At 44.5% G+C, this 22140-nt stretch overlaps 1 protein-coding gene across 1 annotated transcript in view; it reads right to left on the bottom strand.

The window, feature by feature from the left end:
- The window catches only part of LOC139749662 (uncharacterized), a 196583-nt gene that overhangs the window by 27807 nt on the left and 146636 nt on the right, over positions 1–22140 (bottom strand). Inside the window, exons 2-4 of the mRNA XM_071663827.1 lie at positions 18988–19060; positions 5338–5510; positions 2617–2721 (exon numbers count right to left, since the gene is read on the bottom strand). Coding sequence (XP_071519928.1) covers positions 2617–2721; positions 5338–5510; positions 18988–19047 — 338 coding nt within the window. The 5' untranslated portion in view covers positions 19048–19060. The remainder of the gene's footprint in view (positions 1–2616; positions 2722–5337; positions 5511–18987; positions 19061–22140) is intronic.

Below are 22140 nucleotides of genomic sequence, written 5' to 3'. Positions count from 1 at the left end.
AAGAGTGTCATATATATATATATATATATATATATATATATATATATATATATATATATATATATATATATATATATATATATATATAGATATGAGTATTCACTTCTTCGAAAAGATGGACAGATAGAAAAACCAGAGAACATGACATGAATTTAAGAAATGTGTTACAAGAATACGAAGGACTGCTATAGTGAGGGAGGGATGGATGAATGGAGTCGAGTGAACGAGGATGTGGTGAATGCGGTCACCATACACAAGTTCATAGCGTCCTACTATGGTGGTAGAGCATGTTGAAGTGATGGGGGAGGCCACAGGGGTTAATATCCCTCTCCTTACAACATGTATACTACCAGTATCGTCGGGTATGGTTGCGTGACCTTTGACCGGACCATGGAAGGTCAGGTCATACCCCAGGCCATTGTGCCCAAGAGTCATCCTCTCGTGCCTTCCTCCTGAGGGGATCGAACCATCGTCCTGAGGAAGGCAAGGACGCAGCAGACGTGTGGGTTCGATCACACTGACTCATGAAACAGAAAAGCGGAAGGCGGGGAGCTAGAGATGACCTGGAGGAGTTCGACATCCACTGGGATGAAGGGAGGGAGACAGGAGGATAAACGAGGTTACCATAGCACTGGTAGAGGCACCAGACGTGGCCCCCTGCACCGACTGGCGGTAAGGACAGATAGTACAGGAAGACTGGCTGTGAGGTTACTCTCTGGATGGTGTGTACCACACAAGCACTTGTAAAGTGGAGAAACCTGCCTGTGGAGTGAAATTCCTGGGAATATTCACCAGGGAAAACCCGGAATAAAGAGGATATAGGAGAACACAGAGAGGCCAAAGACCATCACAAAATAAAGCAGAGAAAGGTGAAAGGGAGTGACTGTTGTTATATATGAAAGCGGGTAGAAGAGTGGCAGCCGAGGAGCCATCATTACGACCACTACAGAGCAGAGCAGCCGAGGAGAGGGAGTCCGATCTGTTCTTCCCAGAAGGAGACGCAAGTGCACAGCACGGGAAGACGAGATAGAGGACGAGACGTCGTCCTTCACGTGTGTGTGTGAGAGAGAGAGAGAGAGAGAGAGAGAGAGAGAGAGAGAGAGAGAGAGAGAGAGAGAGAGAGAGAGACCTCGGGTTTCAGGAAATCATTTTTGAGAATAAATCTTGGCAATGGTGACGGTAGGAAGAACCGGCGTAGTTATCTTTAAGGGTTTACAGCAGAGAATAATCCATATAAACCAGATGAAAATACAAATGTTTTCGCCTGGAGATGATGTCAGAGTATAGCCGTAATGTTGATATCCGGGGGATTTTAACTATCAAGTTCATCATCAGATAAACCTGGACTGGCACGGTGGACGAGGATTTGCGAAGCACAGATTCTTAGTGTGTGTGTGTGTGTGTGTGTGTGTGTGTGTGTGTGTGTGTGTGAGAACATGCTGCACCAGTGGGTCATGCAGTACACTGGAGGTTGAGGAGGGCGTACCCAACCACTGCTTGATCTCAGCTTTAACACAGAATAACCTGGAAATGATAAGCATTAGACATGATGCCGCGCATAGGTGAATCAGAGAAATTAGGGATATATATATATATATATATATATATATATATATATATATATATATATATATATATATATATATATACACACACACACACACACACACACACAATCACCACTAGGAAGAGGAGATAAGAACAGTGAGTACTTTCGTTTATTACATCCTCAGACAGAGTGGCTGGGTCTGAGGATTTAATAAGTGAAAGTACTTTGTTTTTATTTTCTACTTCCACTTGAGATTATATATATATATATATATATATATATATATATATATATATATATATATATATATATATATATATATATAAACAGGGGAGAGTTCCATTTGTAAGGGATCAGAGTTACAAGAGGTTTTCTGAAAGCACTAGTGGCGGGGTGGGGGATCTGGGAGAGGAGAGCAAGTGAGGGACGGGGAGAGAGAGAGAGAGAGAGAGAGAGAGAGAGAGAGAGAGGCGCTCCAGAGCAGTTGTAGGTCTACACCTGAGAGAAAGTTAAAGAAAGTAGATATAAAGAGTAGATCAAACGAGTGCTTTATAAAGAGTAGATCAAAACCAGGTAAACAATCAAGCAACTTTTGAAAAGTAAAAGAAAAAAAATTATACAATAATATAAGGAGAAAGGAAGAAAAGTGTACGAAAGAGACTTTGAAATTGGCAGAAGAAACTCGTACGCTCTCTTATGATCGTGTTGTAATGGGTCATTGCTTGTGAGACTGAATATCTCACAAGCAATGACTCACAACATAGGACTTCGATAAATACAGAGCTGTATACAAGATTCCACTCTCCCATGTATGATTGTCTCATGTATGATCATACATGACTTTACATGTATATTCAATTATGTATAAGACCTCTCAGCCATGCATGTGTATTTAGGGATTGCTATATCTTGCTATACACAATGTCTCCTTATGTATCCAGATATATGAATACATTTGGGTGTACTACAACACCAGCATACATTTCAGGAGGATGAGGTATACCTGTGGTGTACGTGTGAGTGTACCAGGCTGCACGGGTGTACGACCCTGGTCGTGTGGGGCTCACCTGCCTGGTTGACGACGACCTTGGTCGTTGTGGTCGTGTGGGCGTCGTCGACCAACTCTGTGCTTCTCCGTCACTCGGGTCGTGTAGTTCCTCCCGCCCGTCTCTCTGTGGGGACACACACACACACACACATACATCATACATTATTAAACACATTATTCACTGAATTTTATTTCATACACTATACTGTATAATTACTGCTGCCTTATATATGAAACACCGCGTTGCTTCCTCTATATACACTCTATGTATAGAGTTTGATTAGTGCTATGTTTTTATGTTCATCTTTAGAATGACTGTCATCTGTATACTTTTTTCATGATTCACTTTGAATATGAAATTCATTCTCAGATTTGATTATTTCATTATCTTTATTGACCCCGTTCTGTTATCTGTAATTATTATTTTTATTTTTTAGCTTGTTCCTTGTATTACCTCTGTACCTCAACACTCACGCCTTTATTGTTATTATCCTGATGTCCTTCTTAAATATTCCCTGGTATTATCTTATCTCTGCTATCTTTCTTGACTCATCATCTTTGCCATTGTGTTCTAATATTTCGAGTGATATCTGTATGTCGCTTTGTTATTATGTCTTCCTCCTTTATCTTTGTATCATGATATTTCTGTACCTCTCCCAGTCATTCTCTAGCCTCACAGTAACTCCCTTCACCTCACTCTGGCTCTGCTCGGTCCTGAGCAGAAGACTTAAGTCGTCACGGGGGAGGAGTTCACCTTATTAGCCTCAGATGGAGCGAGTCGTCTCCGTTTTATAAGTGGGCAACCCCAGAGGCCCCGGGGAGTCGCGTATGATGAGGAATATGGGAAGCCAGACCGAGTCTCATATCTCCACGATTCGTGATGCTTCCTCAAAGGCTCTTAAGCGTCCACATATGATATTGAGGAGTTGGCGTACCCAAGCGGTGGACGTGGCCTGCTTCCTGAGCGCTGCAGAAGCCTCACAATGGTTGAAGGAACTCCTGGGGCAAAACGTAAGGGAATATGTCCCACGAGAAGTGAATTTGTGTTTCGGGAGTTCGTCCATTATTAATTTTAGGGTAACTGATATGATGGTGTATGCCAGCATCAGCAATGATAATCCCCTGAAATTTTCACTTATGTATATATATATATATATATATATATATATATATATATATATATATATATATATATGTGTGTGGAAGAAGAAAGTTAAGAGTAAATGTGAATAAGAGCAAGGTTATTAGGTACAGTAGGGTTGAGGGTCAAGTCAATTGGGAGGTAAGTTTGAATGGAGAAAAACTGGAGGAAGTGAAGTGTTTTAGATATCTGGGAGTGGATCTGTCAGCGGATGGAACCATGGAAGCGGAAGTGGATCATAGGGTGGGGGAGGGGGCGAAAATTTTGGGAGCCTTGAAAAATGTGTGGAAGTCGAGAACATTATCTCGGAAAGCAAAAATGGGTATGTTTGAAGGAATAGTGGTTCCAACAATGTTGTATGGTTGCGAGGCGTGGGCTATGGATAGAGTTGTGCGCAGGAGGATGGATGTGCTGGAAATGAGATGTTTGAGGACAATGTGTGGTGTGAGGTGGTTTGATCGAGTAAGTAACGTAAGGGTAAGAGAGATGTGTGGAAATAAAAAGAGCGTGGTTGAGAGAGCAGAAGAGGGTGTTTTGAATTGGTTTGGGCACATGGAGAGAATGAGTGAGGAAAGATTGACCAAGAGGATATATGTGTCGGAGGTGGAGGGAACGAGGAGAAGAGGGAGACCAAATTGGAGGTGGAAAGATGGAGTGAAAAAGATTTTGTGTGATCGGGGCCTGAACATGCAGGAGGGTGTAAGGAGGGCAAGGAATAGAGTGAATTGGAGCGATGTGGTATACAGGGGTTGACGTGCTGTCAGTGGAGTGAATCAAGGCATGTGAGGCGTCTGGGGTGGACCATGGAAAGCTGTGTAGGTATGTATACACGTGTGTGGACATGTGTATGTACATGTGTATGGGGGGGGGGGGGGGGGGTTGGGCCATTTCTTTCGTCTGTTTCCTTGCGCTACCTCGCAGACGCGGGAGACAGCGACAAAGTATAAAAAAAAAAAAAAAAAAGATATATATGTAAGACAAGTGATATAGATCCTCATGTTTACTCATAGTTCCCAGACAACATGCCTCAGTACTATTCTCACTGGTAACGTTTAATGTCCTTTGCCAGAGTAAGTTTGAATTAATTTTCAGAGATCATACAGCAACAAGGCTGAAGCGCTCCTCAAAAACATATAAGGTCCTTTGACGCCAGAATATCGGTAAAACACACCTTTAACATCGGAGCATAAACATAACACAAACATCTATACTAGTAGAATACTCACTTAACATTAAACACTAAAAACACAACGAAAACACATTCAGTAAGAAAATGACTGAAACATTCATGAGAATACGTGACAACTGAAATATTTCTTTAACATCAAAACCCCATTCAAGCATTCCTTTAACATCAGAACCCCACTGGAGCATTCCTGTAACATGAGAACCCCACTGAAGCATTCCTGTAACACCAGAACCCCACTGAAGCATTCCTGTAACATCAGAACCCCACTGAAGCATTCCTGTAACATCAGAACCCCACTGAAGCATTCCTTTAACTCCAGAACTCCAAGCAACAGACTACCACTTTATAAGCCCATAGAAAAGACCCCTCCCCCCTCCCCCGTGGATGCGTGAGGCACGTAGGGCACTAACATGGTGAGGGAGGAGACGAAGGCGTCCCTGGGCAGAAGCATCGTCAGGGTGAGGTCCCGGGGCGGCCCAGCGCGGACGTTGGTCAAGGTGGCCACCAGGAGGGTGAAGGCGTACCGGTGCTGAACCTCCGACCTGACCTCCACCCGACTCACCGACCCTCGCGAACTACCACCCTGTGGAGGGTGGAGAAGGAGGGGCAGGGTTAGCCACGCTGGGGGCAGCAGGTAAGGTGGTGATGTGATGTGGAGAGAGAGGGAGTGGAAATAGAAATCCACAGTGGAATATAACCGATGGGTTTTGAAAGATATGATGGAACCTGTAGTAGTCAGAAAATACATACATAAAACAGAAATGATCAGAATAACGTAGACGATATGCAGTTACAGAGAGACATGGAATTAATGATAATAACCTATATGATACAGTACACACACACACACACACACACACACACACAGTGATGTTCTCTCCTATGATGATGATAAACTGTAGTGTTGAAGAAGAAAATAAAACACGATTTGTCAACAGAGTTTCCGTCGCGTCAACAGAGGTTCCGACGCGTCAACAGAGGTTCCGACGCGTCAACAGAGGTTCCGACGCGTCAACAGAAGTGCGACGCGTCAACAGAAGTGCGACGCGTCAACAGAAGTGCGACGCGTCAACAGAAGTGCGACGCGTCAATAGAAGTGCGACGCGTCAATAGAAGTGCGACGCGTCAACAGAAGTGCAACGCGTCAACAGAAGTGCGACGCGTCAATAGAAGTGCGACGCGTCAATAGAAGTGCGACGCGTCAATAGAAGTGCGACGCGTCAACAGAAGTGCAACGCGTCAACAGAAGTGCGACGCGTCAATAGAAGTGCGACGCGTCAATAGAAGTGCGACGCGTCAATAGAAGTGCGACGCGTCAACAGAAGTGCGACGCGTCAACAGAAGTGCGACGCGTCAATAGAAGTGCGACGCGTCATTAGAGGTGCGACGCGTCAATAGAAGTGCGACGCGTCAACAGAAGTGCAACGCGTCTGGAAGATAGTGGCTGCGTAAGACCCTGACCCTCACTTGACTGTGGATGAAGTGGCGTGGGAGGCGGGTGTGCCGCCCTGTGTGGTTGACCGGTGGTGGGTGAGGGAAGTGGGAGTCGGGGGTAATTTGGGCGGTATTTCTCTGGGGTATGATGGCTGGGGACCGGCTGAGACGAAGGGCCTTGAGAGAAGTGAAGATATTATAGTGTGAGGACAACGCACTCTTAGCTAGGCAAGAGTGCGTTGATGTTTGAAGCTTCTATTTTTGAAACAGAAAGTAAATTATGCATGTTCTAATCACACTCGCTTGAGCTTTCCAGTTGATTTCTTTACACGAGATTTGAAGGTTTATGGTTTGTTTAGTTCCTGGGCGAGTGCTGGGAGGATCTCCCAGGCACTTATGAGCCTGGAAAATTGTGTATCTTATCTTTTGTCTCTTTTACTCTTGACTGGTTTCGATATATTGCGTTAGGTATTGCTCCTCGGCCGTCGTGTCTGGCTCCCCTGGGGATCAGTGACGGGTCCCATGGCAGTCGTATTGTGTGCTGCTGTCGGTACGTAATTAGATTCGTGTCCTCTGTACATTGATTCTCCAAAATATCGCTTGATTTTGGTGGGATGAGATGGTATTGCATGATCACAGTTGAACCTTTGAGTGGAGCTTAACGTTGGTGATTATATCTGTGTACCTTGGTGGTATAATGTATATCTGTGTACCTTGGTGGTATAATGTATATCTGTGTACCTTGGTGGTGTAATGTATATCTGTGTACCTTGGTGGTATAATGTATATCTGTGTACCTTGAGGGTATAATGTATATCTGTGTACCTTGGTGGTGTGATATACATCTGTTCACCTTGAGGGTATGATATATATTTAACAGAGGGATTGATCTCGTGCCAGTAGTAGATGTGATATCTGATATGTGAGATGGAATAAGGAATAGGGTGGGTCACTTTGATGCGAAAAAAGATCGCTAATTAGTTTCGTATGATTTTCAAAGTTCATTTCAATGAAACGTTTCAGTTCAGTCTGGATTGTGGTGTACTACATTGCATAGTGGCCGTGGCTGCTGTCCTTTAGGAAGTTCCCATTATCATCACTCACTGATTCTTGCTCGAAGTTCGTACTCAAATGAGGCTTTTTTTTCCGATGGGCCGTGAGGTCGTCATGAAGTACAAGGCCTCTGTCTTTATGTATGAATCTTCCTCTGAATATCTGAACTATTAAATGAACATTCAGTTGTCGACAGAACACGATGTTCTTCCCTGTACCAGTTTACTTTTGATGAAACGAGCAGGAGGAAGACTTTGTGATGGATTTTACCTGATTCCTACATGTTTCCAGGCTTGGCTTCTACCTAGGTATGACCAGACTTAATAGCCTCCGTGTTGTGACAAGATGCCTGGAGTCTGCTGGTGTTGTTAGAGGGGTCGTGTGACGCGAGGGTCATAACATCTTATGAATGAGGAGGAAAACAGTAGCTCAGGTGGCGGCTCTCTCGAGACTGATCCTTCCTCGTCATTCCAGGAACCATTTAACGGCTGGAAGAAGTTTACTCCTGCCGTTCCTCTACTATATTGATGGCAGGTTTTTTTTTTTTTTTCTTTTACAGACTTTCTACCTCGGGTCTGTAAAAGTTTTGACTTTAGGTGATCAAAAGTTCCGAGTTCCTGGAAGTTTTTGGCTTCGGTTCCTTTTAAAAGTTTTGTTATTTACTCGAGATCTGTCGCCTGGAAAAAGTTTTTAGTCTTTGATGTAAAATCAGATCATAATTTTCTGAACGTGTGCAGTTTGGAGAAGGGCGTTGTGCTCTTACATGTAGACGACCGTACACGTTTAAGTTGCTTCAGATCCAAAAAAATTCCTTTGTTGGCGGGTGGGAAAGAATTTACGTGAAGAGATTTGGATTCCATTATATTTTTGAAATGATTTTAAATATTAATGTGTGTGTGTGTGTGTGTAATGTGATTTTTCTACGTAAGTTCTATGTATCTCGTAGCCTCTCGTTCCACTTACACGAAGGTGGAATCGAACATCATGAACAAAATCATGGAACGAGACTAACAAGGGAGAATATAGTAAATACCACAAAAAAATCATAGCTAGTTGCAGTGATCGGAGGAGACTACAGATATTAGAAACCATTCACATTAGACAGAAAGCACGTGTCATCAACACCTAGACAAACCTAACCATACAGCCATACAGCTCTTTGATGGCCCGCCAATAAGACATAGAACTAACGCCTTTTTAGAACAGGAGGAACACGACACTGACCCGCCACAATCTACCGACTCCTCCATTTCAGGATATTGGAAACGCGTCACTGATCATGCCGATCCTGGGTTAGGAAGGTCAGAGAGAATCATACGAGTGAGTCATTGTTATTAACAATGAAGACCATCGGTAACATGACGCGTCACGTAATTCAGCTAAGTGTCCAGTGTGACCCAGACGACATACATACACTCTCATCATGATTGTGGTCCATGATCGCAGCACCGCCGTCTCGTGTTATTGTAAGTGACTCTTACTCGTTCAGATTATATTCTCCCAACATGTAATGATGCGTTGCACATACTCTTACTCGTTCAGATTATATTCTCCCAACATGTAATGATGCGTTGCACATTAACTAATTTTCATCATCTATCAAAATTGTGACTTGCACATCAGTCCTTCTTTGTTCATTTGTTTCACACCCATCACGTTTTGAAAGTCGTATCAACGGTATAAATATTTCTTTTACCGTGTATACTGTCATAGAGTCACCATAGCTTGAATTACATCATAGAAACAACTTGTTTTGGGCTCTATATTGTTCTGCTGAGAGAGTGTATATCTTGCAGTCAATGTGAAATTCTGAAGGCTTTTTGAAAGTAAACATTTTCACCATTCGAACATTTTACGCCGGGTTCTGGCTACGAAACTATATGAGTCCTGCCTAATCATTAGACAAAAATGATAGAAAACGAATTGTGGATAATTTCCATAGAAAACCTGGTATTTTAAGGAGGCACTAAAATGTCGTAAGTGTTTACAATGATTTTGAGAGTGTGTGTGGGTTATATTACCTATCTATCTTATATATGTATACAAATTGATACGGAACTTAACGCTGTTTGGGCCTCAGAACCTGCTAACTTGTATCTTCATCATGTAGAACTCTGAATATTCCAGTATTCTTGTGACTTTAAGTGTGTGTGTGTGTGTGTGGCTCACGGAACTCTATTCACAGTACCAGCTTTCAGGATCTTCAGAAACGTAGTTTGATAAGTGTTACGGATCTCGATGTTCTGTTTACGTGGCACAGGAAGTAGAACCTGCTGAGGAGGGCGGACGAGGTGGGGACGGAGGCTGGTCCAGTCTAGTGTGCCTCCAGCCGTCATGTTGGCTCCGTGTGGATAGGTTTCCTCCATCACAATAATCATGATAAGAATAGACTCAGCAGGGGCGAGTGGCATTAGCCTTGGAGCATCCACCTGTCCAGGATAGTCAGCCGACACTGAGCGGAGGGAGGGTGTGGACGGGTCAGAGGGCATGGGGGAACATGTCTCCTCACCTCAGTGTTAGCAACGGGGTTGGCTGAACACGTGTGGTGTCCTCCCCAACCTCTCCATGGTGGACAGACCCCGTGCATAGCGAGGCTTGGGTGTCCACACAGGCCTGTATACACTGCGTCAGACACCGTGTGAGTGGGTGGATGGCGCGGTAGACTCTTTGTGTGAATTGACTGATGTAAAGGAGAATGTTGGTTCCAGGGTCGGTTGTCATCAGTGAGGTTTTGGTTCATGTGCTTCCCTCTCCCTCACACCGCCGTGCGAGGGGTGAATTAGGGACAGTTTGTTGACGATTGATGTGGTGTATGATTATATGGTGCTGTAACTAGTGTGTTTGGAAATATACGATGAGGAAACTAGAACTAGCTTTCGCCCATCCATATATAACCATTTAGGTGGAGATTAGGGTCATGCCAACAGCATTTTGGGTCAATTCCCACCTTAACTGTAGTGAGTAATGAACCATCTTAAAGCCAGTCCTACTCCTGCACCCTCCCTTCACTATCCCTGTAGGTAGGTGTTACGTGTATACCAGAGCCAGTGTATAATACCAGAGCCAGGGGAGGATACCAGAGCCAGTGGATACTTCAGCTAGTGGAGGATACCAGAGGGTGAGGGCATGTACAGAGCATCAGACTGGGCAGGAGCATTGTCGTTTCAGAAGTGGTGGAGGATGTGTGGATCAGGTGGTGTCTACTATGAAGAATGTGTGTGAGAAATAACCCGACACGATTATGTAAACTTTGATCCCCTGAACCACACATGTACGACCATTCACCAAACCGGAACGACCCGTGGGTAAGGTTGATTTGGAGCAACGCGTAGCACAGCCAGATGCCCCACCTCCGTGTATCTCAGTTCACTCTGCAGTATTGACACTACTCCCACCTCCCGCCCCACACACCCCAGGTTCAATTTGTTGGAGAGATGCTCCAGATGTACCACCAACAAAAGGGTACATCCCACGACCCGACACTCGCACTCCACATCCTCCCTGGAGTACGCTTGAGTTCCTGAAGATTCATGAATCACTTGCGCCGCAGGAGGAAATATGCTGATGCCATTAACCACGCGAGACCAAGTTGAAGCACTTCGAGGACGTAGGTAACAGGTTTATTGTGGAACGAACCGCATCGCTTAGGAAGGAGTAGCACAGTCTTTTGTCATTCGGGTTCTGATGTGGGCAGGTGGGTGTTTACCTCCTCTTCATTCACGAGGGAATGTTGACGACACTCTTCAGTGCACAAGATGTTCCGAGGTGGAGCCATGATAACCACTGTAGATGATAGCGAGGTGGAGGCATGATAACCACTGTAGATGATAGCGAGGTGGAGGCATGATAACCACTGTAGATGATAGCGAGGTGGAGGCATGATAACCACTGTAGATGATAGCGAGGTGGAGGCATGATAACCACTAGACTATCACAAGAGACTGCCTGGCTGACACATGTGCCATACCACCATTACATGGAAAGGTCAAGGATTAAACTTTTACTGTATTTTGTATCTCATGAGCCTCTCTGGTACAGGTACAGTAATGAAACGAAAACCAGCAACGTTTTGGAAGTAGAAGGACAACAGATAAGTTGTGTCGTGATCTCAAGTAGAAATGAGATGGAGTGGATCGGCCTCAGATTTGCCATGGTAACAGAGGCGTGCATGACAACACGTGTGGGTTTTGATACAAGCGAAGGAGACACACAGACCACCTGACGGGAATTGCTCTCTCTCTCTCTCTCTCTCTCTCTCTCTCTCTCTCTCTCTCTCTCTCTCTCTCTCTCTCTCTCTCCCTCTATGAAATTGCCTCCGTTCTCTCTGTAAGGCAAAGCGCCCCCATCCCCCACCTTGCCCTCATTTTAATGGCCCATTGAGTCAAGAAACTGGTAGCCTATTAACCATCGACCCCGTCCTGTTGGTTCCTCTCTCGGTCAGCCGTCAGAGAGAGAGAGAGAGAGAGAGAGAGAGAGAGAGAGAGAGAGAGAGAGAGAGAGGTTATGGTCGTAGGTTTGGTCACAATACCTCTGGTCATCTCTTCCTTACAAGAAGCAACATGTTCAGTACCAAGTTGATGATTGCAGAAGCATTTGGCAAAACCCTTTTTTCACGTATTACACAATCAGGATACGAGGAGAAGTGTCTTTTTATTTAATATCATTATTATGATGTACGCATACTATGATCAGTACGCCGGAACGATCTCTCTCTCTCTCTCTCTCAGCGAAGGAAGGATTCATCCCTCATGTCAAAATAAATTATTAACTTCATAAAGCAGACTGATCGTCGTGGAAGTGTTTACCTCAAGTGGAAGGGAATGAAAGTTGACTGAGAGTCAGTGATGTGATCTTGATAACAAGCGTCTTCGTTAATGACCGAGAGTCAGTGATGTGATCTTGATAACAAGCGTCTTCGTTAATGACCAAACCTCTTTGGGTTGGGTGAGAAAAAAAAAATAATAAGAAAGAGGAAAGAGACATGGGTACGACTGGTCTCGTGGCGCCTAGGAGAAGCGGGTTGGATCTTTTAAGGAAGACATTGAGGAGGAGAAGGAGATCCAGCAAGTCAGCAGTGAAGCAAGAGAATCAGGTATCACACCGGCTCATCCCCGAGTTGTCGCTGGCTACGCTGTAGTCATGCGGTGAAGGGCCTTCCTCACTACACTGTGGCCAAGCCGAGACACACACGTATCCCGGCTGTGGAGAGGCAAACATGCGAGACAGCATTGGGGAGTAGGGGAGCTGGATCGAGTTTGGGAGGCAGACTGGGAGAGGTGTTCAACTGGATTACTTTAAGATGTAACTCTGTGGGGTAGGGATTACTCTGTGGGGGTAGGGATTACTCTGTGGGGTAGGGATTACTCTGTGGGGTAGGGATTACTCTGTGGGGGTAGGGATTACTCTGTGGGGTAGGGATTACTCTGTGGGGGTAGGGATTACTCTGTGGGGTAGGGATTACTCTGTGGGGTAGGGATTACTCTGTGGGGTAGGGATTACTCTGTGGGGGTAGGGATTACTCTGTGGGGGTAGGGATTACTCTTTGAGGGTAGGATTACTCTGTGGGGGTAGGGATTACTCTGTGGGGTAGGGATTACTCTGTGGGGTAGGGATTACTCTGTGGGGTAGGGATTACTCTGTGGGGTAGGGATTACTCTGTAGGGGTAGGGATTACTCTGTGGGGGTAGGGATTACTCTTTGAGGGTAGGGATTACTCTGTGGGGGTAGGGATTACTCTGTGGGGGTAGGGATTACTCTGTGGGGGTAGGGATTACTCTGTGGGGATAGGGATTACTCTGTGGGGGTAGGGATTACTCTGTGGGGGTAGGGATTACTCTGTGGAGGTAGGTAGGTACGTCTATCAGCCACTGCTCCAGGATGAACCAATCATTTACATAATCGGGGCGGCTGGTCAGAGGAAACGAATTTTTTGTCGTGTAAACAAGATTCCCTTTTGTTGTAGGCAGACTTAACCACTGGGGTCATGTGAGATTTCCTTGATGGAATTAAACGCAAGAATATTAAACTTTTGGGAAGAGTTTTAGAGGAACACAAGTGGAAAAAATAAGCCCGGAATGTATAAGTTTTAAACTTGAGGAACTTAGGTGAGCCTCACCAGAAACTCGTATTCAGCGCCAAATTTTTTAGAAGTCGGGATAGAAATGAGACGTCAGATGAATAAGAGAAGTTGGAGGTGATTTGAGGTATTAGAATACGAGTGAACTGGGCCGTTATTGAAGAATTACGTTGGTGATGAACAGTGGGACGATGGTAGGCCTCAGACCAGAGCGCTGCCTACAGGGAAAGAAGAGGAAAGGTTGATCCAGAACTGTCTCCAGCGATGTACCAACCACAGAGAAAGCTGGAAATAAGAAAGCAGAGTGAAGGAGAGAGATAGAGGAAGGTAGAGTCAAGACCAGAGCCGTGCGCCAGCCATCAAGACCAGAGCCGTGCGCCAGCCATCAAGACCAGACCCGTGCGCCAGCCATCAAGACCAGACCCGTGCGCCAGCCATCAAGACCAGACCCGTGCGCCAGCCATCAAGACCAGACCCGTGCGCCAGCCATCAAGACCAGACCCGTGCGCCAGCCATCAAGACCAGACCCGTGCGCCAGCCATCAAGACCAGACCCGTGCGCTAGCCATCAAGACCAGACCCGTGCGCTAGCCATCAAGACCAGACCCGTGCGCTAGCCATCAAGACCAGACCCGTACGCTAGCCGGAGCCTATAGAAAGGTTTCTTAGTTACCAGGATCTGGTACTACACAGGATCTGCAGGACTCGCTCAGCGAGGATAACCAGACGTTAGTGGTAGAGGAAAATATATCTGCAGGAAATCGCACCATGCGAAAGCCATGATGTTGACCGGACAGAAGACTGTGTGTGGTGGTCGGACAAACGAGAGATGAGGGAGATGATGCGAGAATGTTGGAGATTGTAAAGGTCAGGAACGATTGGGCAACAGGTAGAAGGATGAGAACAGTCACGAAAATATTTGTTTTACAGGTGAAGGGAAAATGAGTGGTGCAAGCACGATGACAACCCAGAGACATGCAGCTTCAGGGTACTCGGTTGCGTATCGTCCGGGCCGCGCACCTTGCTGATGTCTGGAGATGATAGCGTTGTGTGGGCCAGATGAATAGAACACACGGGAGAGGTCATACCATTATCAACAAGTGTGTATGTACTTGGGAGGCGAAGGAATGCTGGAATCGTCAAAATGGAAGTAGAGGAAGAGGAGTGGAAAGATATCAGATTCTTCAGGAACAGAGAGACAGATACAGTACCACACACAACGTGAAAGAAACGGAGAGGGAAAGTGACAGAGAGTCACGAAGTCGTCCAGCTGTTCATGACATTTTATTTCAAACTTTGAGTTGCGTTTCACAGAATGGCCTCAGGAAAAGGTAGGATGGAAGCATAGATTAGATGAAGAGGTGGTATTGGAGGAGGAGTGACGTGGGGATGTGCTCCACAGAGACAGAAGCATCGCCCGAAGAAGGTCATCATCTTCTGAAGTGGGGGAAAAATGACCCAAAAGTTACATCAGTCAGCGATGGGAACGTGTCATAGTTGTGGCCAGAGGGAGGAGGAGGAGGAAAAGTTCGTGATGGGTTAAAAGGTATATACAGGAGGATGGTGAGGTGATGCGTGTGGTATATACTGGAGGATGGTGAGGTGAAGCGTGTGGTATATACAGGAGGATGGTGAGGTGATGCGTGTGGTATATACAGGAGGATGGTGAGGTGATGCGTGTGGTATATACAGGAGGATGGTGAGGTGATGCGTGTGGTATATACTGGAGGATGGTGAGGTGATGCGTGTGGTATATACAGGAGGATGGCGAGGTGATGCGTGTGGTATATACTGGAGGATGGTGAGGTGATGCGTGTGGTATATACTGGAGGATGGTGAGGTGATGCGTGTGGTATATACTGGAGGATGGTGAGGTGAAGCGTTTCGGACGAGAGACTGTTGTTATAACATGATGGACTGGAGCATGAGTGAGCAGAGGTATGTTTAACGTAACGATATTTGTTGACAGTAGAAAAAGTGTAAATAGTGTTAGATTAATTAACATTAGAAAATATGTTAACGGTGAAGAATGTGTTGAGATGAATATGAGATCACCAACCTTCAAGACCCGTAAGTGGAGAGGAGAGGGTGTCAGGATTTCATGACATGATTTTAGAAACTCTAATTCTAATGAAATGTTTCAGTAGATCTGAAACATGAAATGAAACATAGAAACATTGGTGGTTTGTCAAGACCAGTCTTGAGACGAATAACATCAGTGTTTGAAGACATAAGTCCAGAAGGCGTCCTGGCGCCATGTTTGTGGTGACATGAAGAAGAAGAAGAAAAAAGTCTTCAAACAAAACTGAGGAAATATTGGTAGACAGTTGGGTCTCGTGCAGGAGTGACGTATTACAATATGTCTTCCTCAAGTCTTTCTTCAGCTGGAGAGCCGAGCAAGTCTTAGTACCAGACTACGAGGTAGAGAACATCAGCACGTTTGAGGTGGTCATCCTACATGTGCCGTGTGAGGGGAAGCCTTCGTACCCACAGGAAGTGACACCTGTTGACATTTCAGCGCTGACGTTGAAGACTTCACGTATCACGGAAAACATGGCGGTGCTTGGAGAGAGAGTATTTCCCAGGCGGTAGGTGGAGGTCGACCCTGCGCGCTAATAGTGTTTCCTAGGCTGCTGGTGGAGTGAGCCACACCGGCGCGGTGAGATGGAGAATCCGAGCATATGATTAACCCACTTAATGAAGTTTAATCTTGCCTGCACCAGGCTAACACACTGCACCTCGCTCATAACAGCGGGAGGGGACTGACTCTCCCCCCATCCTCCAGGCCGACAACATCAACCTCTCCAGCATAACTATTTTTTCTCCCTTTTCTCGAAGGAAAACGCGTTCTCCTTATTTTCAAAGATTTGCGCACGATTTTTCGCGTCAGAGCTCAGAACGTCTTCCGATATCCACTACCATTTGCCTGTGTGTTCGATAAAAGCGACCAGCTCTTATGAAGGTTATGGATTCCCTCTTACTTCATAAAAGCAGATTATCAGTTTGGAAACAGAACATTATTAGTGATTGCCGTAAAGTGACGCGTGGCTGCCGGCAGCCTCTCCAGGGAAGTGCACGAGACAGTGCAATCACCTCATGAAAGGCACATAGTTCGTGTGTGTATGTATAGTTCGTGTGTAAACAAGGAAGACGCAAGGTTAATGCAGGTTATAATCAGGTCAAAAGTCTGACGGCAAAATAACTGCATTATTGAATTTTCATTGTATGATATGAGGGTACACCTGTGTCCTGATGTGAGGGTACATCTGTGTCCTGATGTGAGGGTACACCTGTGTCCTGATGTGAGGGTACACCTGTGTCCTGATGTGAGGGTACATCTGTGTCCTGATGTGAGGGTACATCCTGTGTCCTGATGTGAGGGTACACCTGTGTCCTGATGTGAGGGTACACCTGTGTCCTGATGTGAGGGTACACCTATATCCTGATGTGAGGGTACACCTGTGTCCTGATGTGAGGGTACACCTTTGTCCTGATGTGAGGGTACACCTGTGTCCTGATGTGAGGGTACATCTGGGATGACCCAGCGTCAGACATAGGAAGATCTAATCCATTAAAAAAAAAAATAATTTAAAGTTTTTAGTTTACCTTCCGCGTGACGATCAGTCAGTGTTCACTGAGGGAAACATGTCGTATTATGTGTGGCATCTTTTTTATATGTTCATAACAAGCCCGAGGTTTGTGCTATTTACTTTGACGAACACATGAAGTCATTGACCGTGTTTTCTGATGGGAGGATATTGCATGCTCTGGAAACACGATATGAAATATGATTTCTACAACAATTTTCAACATTGTGGAACTTACGTTATCTCGAAATTATTCGTTTTTTTTTTTTTCAATCTGAAAAGCAAGAATCCGAGCGTACATTTTTCTCAAAACATTTTTCTCTATTTCTTTTTTTTTTCTTTAGGTTTCGTTCTCGAGGGTTGAAGTACAGAGCCAACAGCCACTGTTTCCCATATACCACAGACCCACGCACAGACCCTTCCATGTACCGCACGGACCATACGTCTGTCAGTCTGGCTCACTCCGAGTGTGACTTTCGGATCTCTGTGACTCACGAGAGACCGACTCTAACATCTGAGGTCACATAGGGTCAGATGTGAGCAAGTCTGCTTCACTTACAGAATTTGTGAGTTGAAGTGTAAACATCTTGAAATCTTAGGAGACGTTGTTTCTTTTATGAGAATGTTAAGTGCAAACTTTATGTGTCTTCTGTTTGAACATTGCAGCCTCAAGCTTTATAAGCATAATGCACGAATATCTAAGCTGCAAGCTTAATACGTCATATGTGATACGAGCAATTCGGCTGTAAGCTTAAAAAGTTTTATGGACAAATATCTTCTTGGATTATAACTTGCCTCCGTTTTCTCTACCGTTCTGTAAAACTTTGCAATTATCGATATCGTAATTCATTTGCCACTTGTAAGCCCAGTTCATCAGTTTGTATATGTCAGTTTAAACCTGTAGACTTTCAAGTTCATTAAAAGATATATTTACAAGGTTTGTATCATCAACAAATTTTGATATCTTACAATACAGGCAATTATCAATATTATTGTTATGTATGAGAAAGAGAACCGGTTCAAAGACTTACCCTTGTGGCACTCCACTTGTTACGTCTAACTATTCTAAAGCTTGACCCATAATCACACCACTTGCTTACGGTCATTAATCATTTTCTTATATCCTTAAGTACAACGCCATCAATACCACGTGACTTAATTCTTGCCTGGACCTTTGATGAGGAACCTTATCGATCCATTTTTTTTAACATCTTTGTCAGATGAGATGAGCTGCTGTACTCTGGTCACGTATGCTGGTTGTATCATACAAGATATCGAACATATTTGTCAGATGGTCGATTTCGTCGACAACCATGATGAAGACTGTTAAGTAAGTAAGTGGTGAACCATGATGAAGACTGTTAAGTGGTGAACTATGATAAAGACTGTTAAGTAAGTAAGTGGTGATCCTGTATATGGTTCAGAATTCAATTTTGAATGATGGTTTCCATAAGTTTTCCAGCAGGACACGTTCATTGGACGATAATTTCCGAGCAGTACTTTGCTGCTATTCTTGTATCTTTTTTTTTTCAGTATCTGTGTTACATCGGCACATTTCCACTGGCCTGGAACTTTTCCCGTAGCATTGAACCTTTCGAGAACGTTAGTCACCACTTAACTATCTCATTTGTCGCCTCTTTCACTGGCATGTATGTAACTGAAAAGAGGTTCTCGCCTGCATGATTGCAGATCCTCACTTGGATGATTCAGAGATTCTCACATGTATAACAAAGAGATTTTTATCTGCGCGAGTAAGTGATTTTGACTTGGTTTTTGCGAGACAAAAGTAGATCATTTTGGGGGATGACCAAACACTACCTCACACCTGCACTGTGATCTGTGTACCTGGTTAACATAGTTGTCATACTTTGGTAACGAGTTGGCTGACTCGTGTAACAAGAGCTGTCTTACCTGTGTAACAAGAGCCACCTGCAGGAGTGTCACTCGTAGTAACAAGAGAGAGCCTCGCATCGTCCAGGTGGGCCTGAGAAGAAGGTAACACACATGTTGTTAGAGTCTGTATACACCGGCCAGTGTCGTGGTCACATGTTACATACTGAGCAAACCTTACACTTGCTCACACATTCCTGTTACAAGTGTTAAGTAATGATCATATATCAATGTTATCTTGGGATTCACCGTGACTCGAGTACTTAGATTTTTCACTTGCATATACTTTGACGTTAATTACTTAGAATTCTCACTCACGTGCATTATAGGCAAAATTTATACGTTAAGTTCGTTTTTTGTTCCTGGAAGACTCGTTACCTGGTGATGAGAGGGAAGGCAGTTATCAATTTGAAATGATTCAACTACATAACAATATGCGCGCCCGAGAGTTGATTGAGCCCGGGTCACTGAAAACGTAAAGGCGGGCGGCGTCACCACCGAAGGGCAAGCACCCGTCTCTCTCAAGCTTTATATAGAGCTCAAGCAGACTCACAAGTCCATCATGATGAGATAGTCTCAACACAATTGTACGACGCAAACCTCAAATACCTTGTGTCATAAAATAAGTATATGCATTAAATGGTTTAACCATACACTTAACCTGACCTAACCTAACCATACACTTAAGATAAACTAGAATTGGATGATATATATATTGTGATTGTTTATGCGTTAAGAATATATCTAGACTTTATAACGCTCAGCTTTTGTTTATGAGACACGATCATTGTGATCAACGTTGTAGATTTTCATAAGAGTTTCCTGATGACGAACGTATGAGACCCAGAAGTTGAGGTCAGTAAATATATACCAATCACACTGTCACATGGGAAAGGAAACGCAAGATCATGAGCGCTTTCGTGTATTACATCTTCAGGAGATAGGATTCAATGACGTTGCGTGTGGCATAATCAGCAGAGGGGTATAGAATAACAGGATTTTCGTGATCTGTAATCATTTTCATTCGTGTTTAGCGATCGCATTTCTGTAGTCATCCCTGCGTACTGCGTCACGGTGCCAGTAACACCTCTCCGTTGTAGTTTTTCCTGTCTGGCATATATATATATATATATATATATATATATATATATATATATATATATATATATATATATATATATATATATATACACCTTGCATTTGACGGCGTAAACATTCCCAACTGTTGCATGATTTAGCCTACTATTTATTAAGGTCTTGCTGATAGTGTTATTGTACTGGAAATCAACATAACAAACATTGTTTTTTTAGAACATGTCTTAGATTAGCTAAGGTGGGAGGATAGGGCAACACTGAACATTTAAACTTACCCTCATTAATCACATTTTTGTCACAAGAATCATAAAGTGTCTTCCTAGCTTTCCAGTAAGCTTTGTTCACAAACCACCTGGGATAGTATAACTGGCTAAATATACGTCTTATATGACTACATTCATGTACCGGGCCTGTGTGATCACATATCCATATTGCTCTTAACAACTTAAGACATAACTACAGACATCTTTATGGAAGAATAGTGTACCGAGAAATAATGAATATACCACTCAGAGTTTGTAAATATACCACTCAGAGTTTGTAAATATACCACTCAGAGTTTGTAAATATACCACTCAGAGTTTGTAAATATACCACTCAGAGTTTGTAAATATACCACTCAGAGTTTGTAAATATACCACTCAGAGTTTGTAAATATACCACTCAGAGTTTGTAAATATACCACTCAGAGTTTGTAAATATACCACTCAGAGTTTGTAAATATATATTCACTCAGAGAAGAAAATGAATGTTGTTGTGGGAAGAATCTCAGAGACCCAGTGACATACACTTTTGTACGCCTGACAATACGTGCCTAATTATTTTTCCAAATGCCTTTCATGAAGGGAGGGAGGGAGGGAGTCTGGGGGAATGTCACTCATAAGTCCTTTGCCTTTGTCCGATTACATGAGACGAAGCTTGTCTAAGGAATCCATTATTCCTGCCTCACCTGAGCGCTGGCCGGAGCACCACGTCACAATACGTACCAGTGTCAGCCGGCCTGCACCTGGACACTGTCTCGCGGAAGCTTTGAGTCGCCGGACGTCAACCGTCAGGGATAATGATGATGATGCAGACCACCAGTAGACCACCAGGGCTCCTGTGTCTGTGGCAGGCGGAGGTGACCAAAGACAGAGGAGGAACGGTGCGTTTACCGGTGTACGTTCGTGGCGAGTGTACATACCCATGCGTCCGCACTGTATTATTAACTGAACACTTAGAAATAAAGTTGTCGTGAATGTGGTGCGCGCTTTCTACTACAGGTAGACAGCATTCAGTGGATGTCAAGTACTACTCCTGTTTCACAGAACATTTACGGTACGAGACGGCACGACCCTTGGCCACTAAGGTACGATTCTTAACTATATAGAGGTAGAACCCTTGAGCACGACGGTACGACGCACCTTAAGCTCGACAGTACGACCCTTGAGTACCACGCTAAGATCCAAGATTGCGTCCTTGATGCGATCCTAGAACACGTCGGTACGACCCTTGATCACAGTTGTGCGATCCTTGAGCACGTCGGTACGACCTTTGAATACAGCTGTATCAACCGTGAACACAGCGGCACGACCTTTGACTTTGATGGCCTTACCTTTGACCTGACCGGATCAAAGGCCAGGTCATCGTACGTACCGTCCTGGTCACTGGGTTGAGGACGCCTCTGAGAGACACTCAGCTCAGCACCACATACCTGCGCTGGTCACGATCCACACCTGCCACGTAACACATAAGATGCTAGCGCACACCTGTGGTGCATCTGTCATGTGTAACTAAATGCCAGCACATATATACGATGCTAATACGCATCACATAACCTATGCTTTTCGATAAATGGCACAAGATACGTATATATCACAACCCTTCTATTGAACGTCACATGCACTTTGGATCGAAGTACGGCATGGGTAACGCCTCTAGAGGCAGAATGCACAAAGGGTACGTCATGCACTGAGAGAGAGAGAGAGAGAGAGAGAGAGAGAGAGAGAGAGAGAGAGAGAGAGAGAGAGAGAGCTGGCTTGATTGCGCGCCCTCATCATCAGCCGTGGCGTGAGGTGTTGACGGGAGGTGGCCAGGCGC

Source organism: Panulirus ornatus, chromosome 8 (genome assembly GCF_036320965.1).
Source record: "Panulirus ornatus isolate Po-2019 chromosome 8, ASM3632096v1, whole genome shotgun sequence".
NCBI classification, from domain to species: Eukaryota; Metazoa; Arthropoda; class Malacostraca; order Decapoda; family Palinuridae; genus Panulirus; species Panulirus ornatus.
The sequence above is the reverse complement of the archived record's forward strand: the minus strand, read 5'-3'. Positions and strand labels throughout refer to the sequence as shown.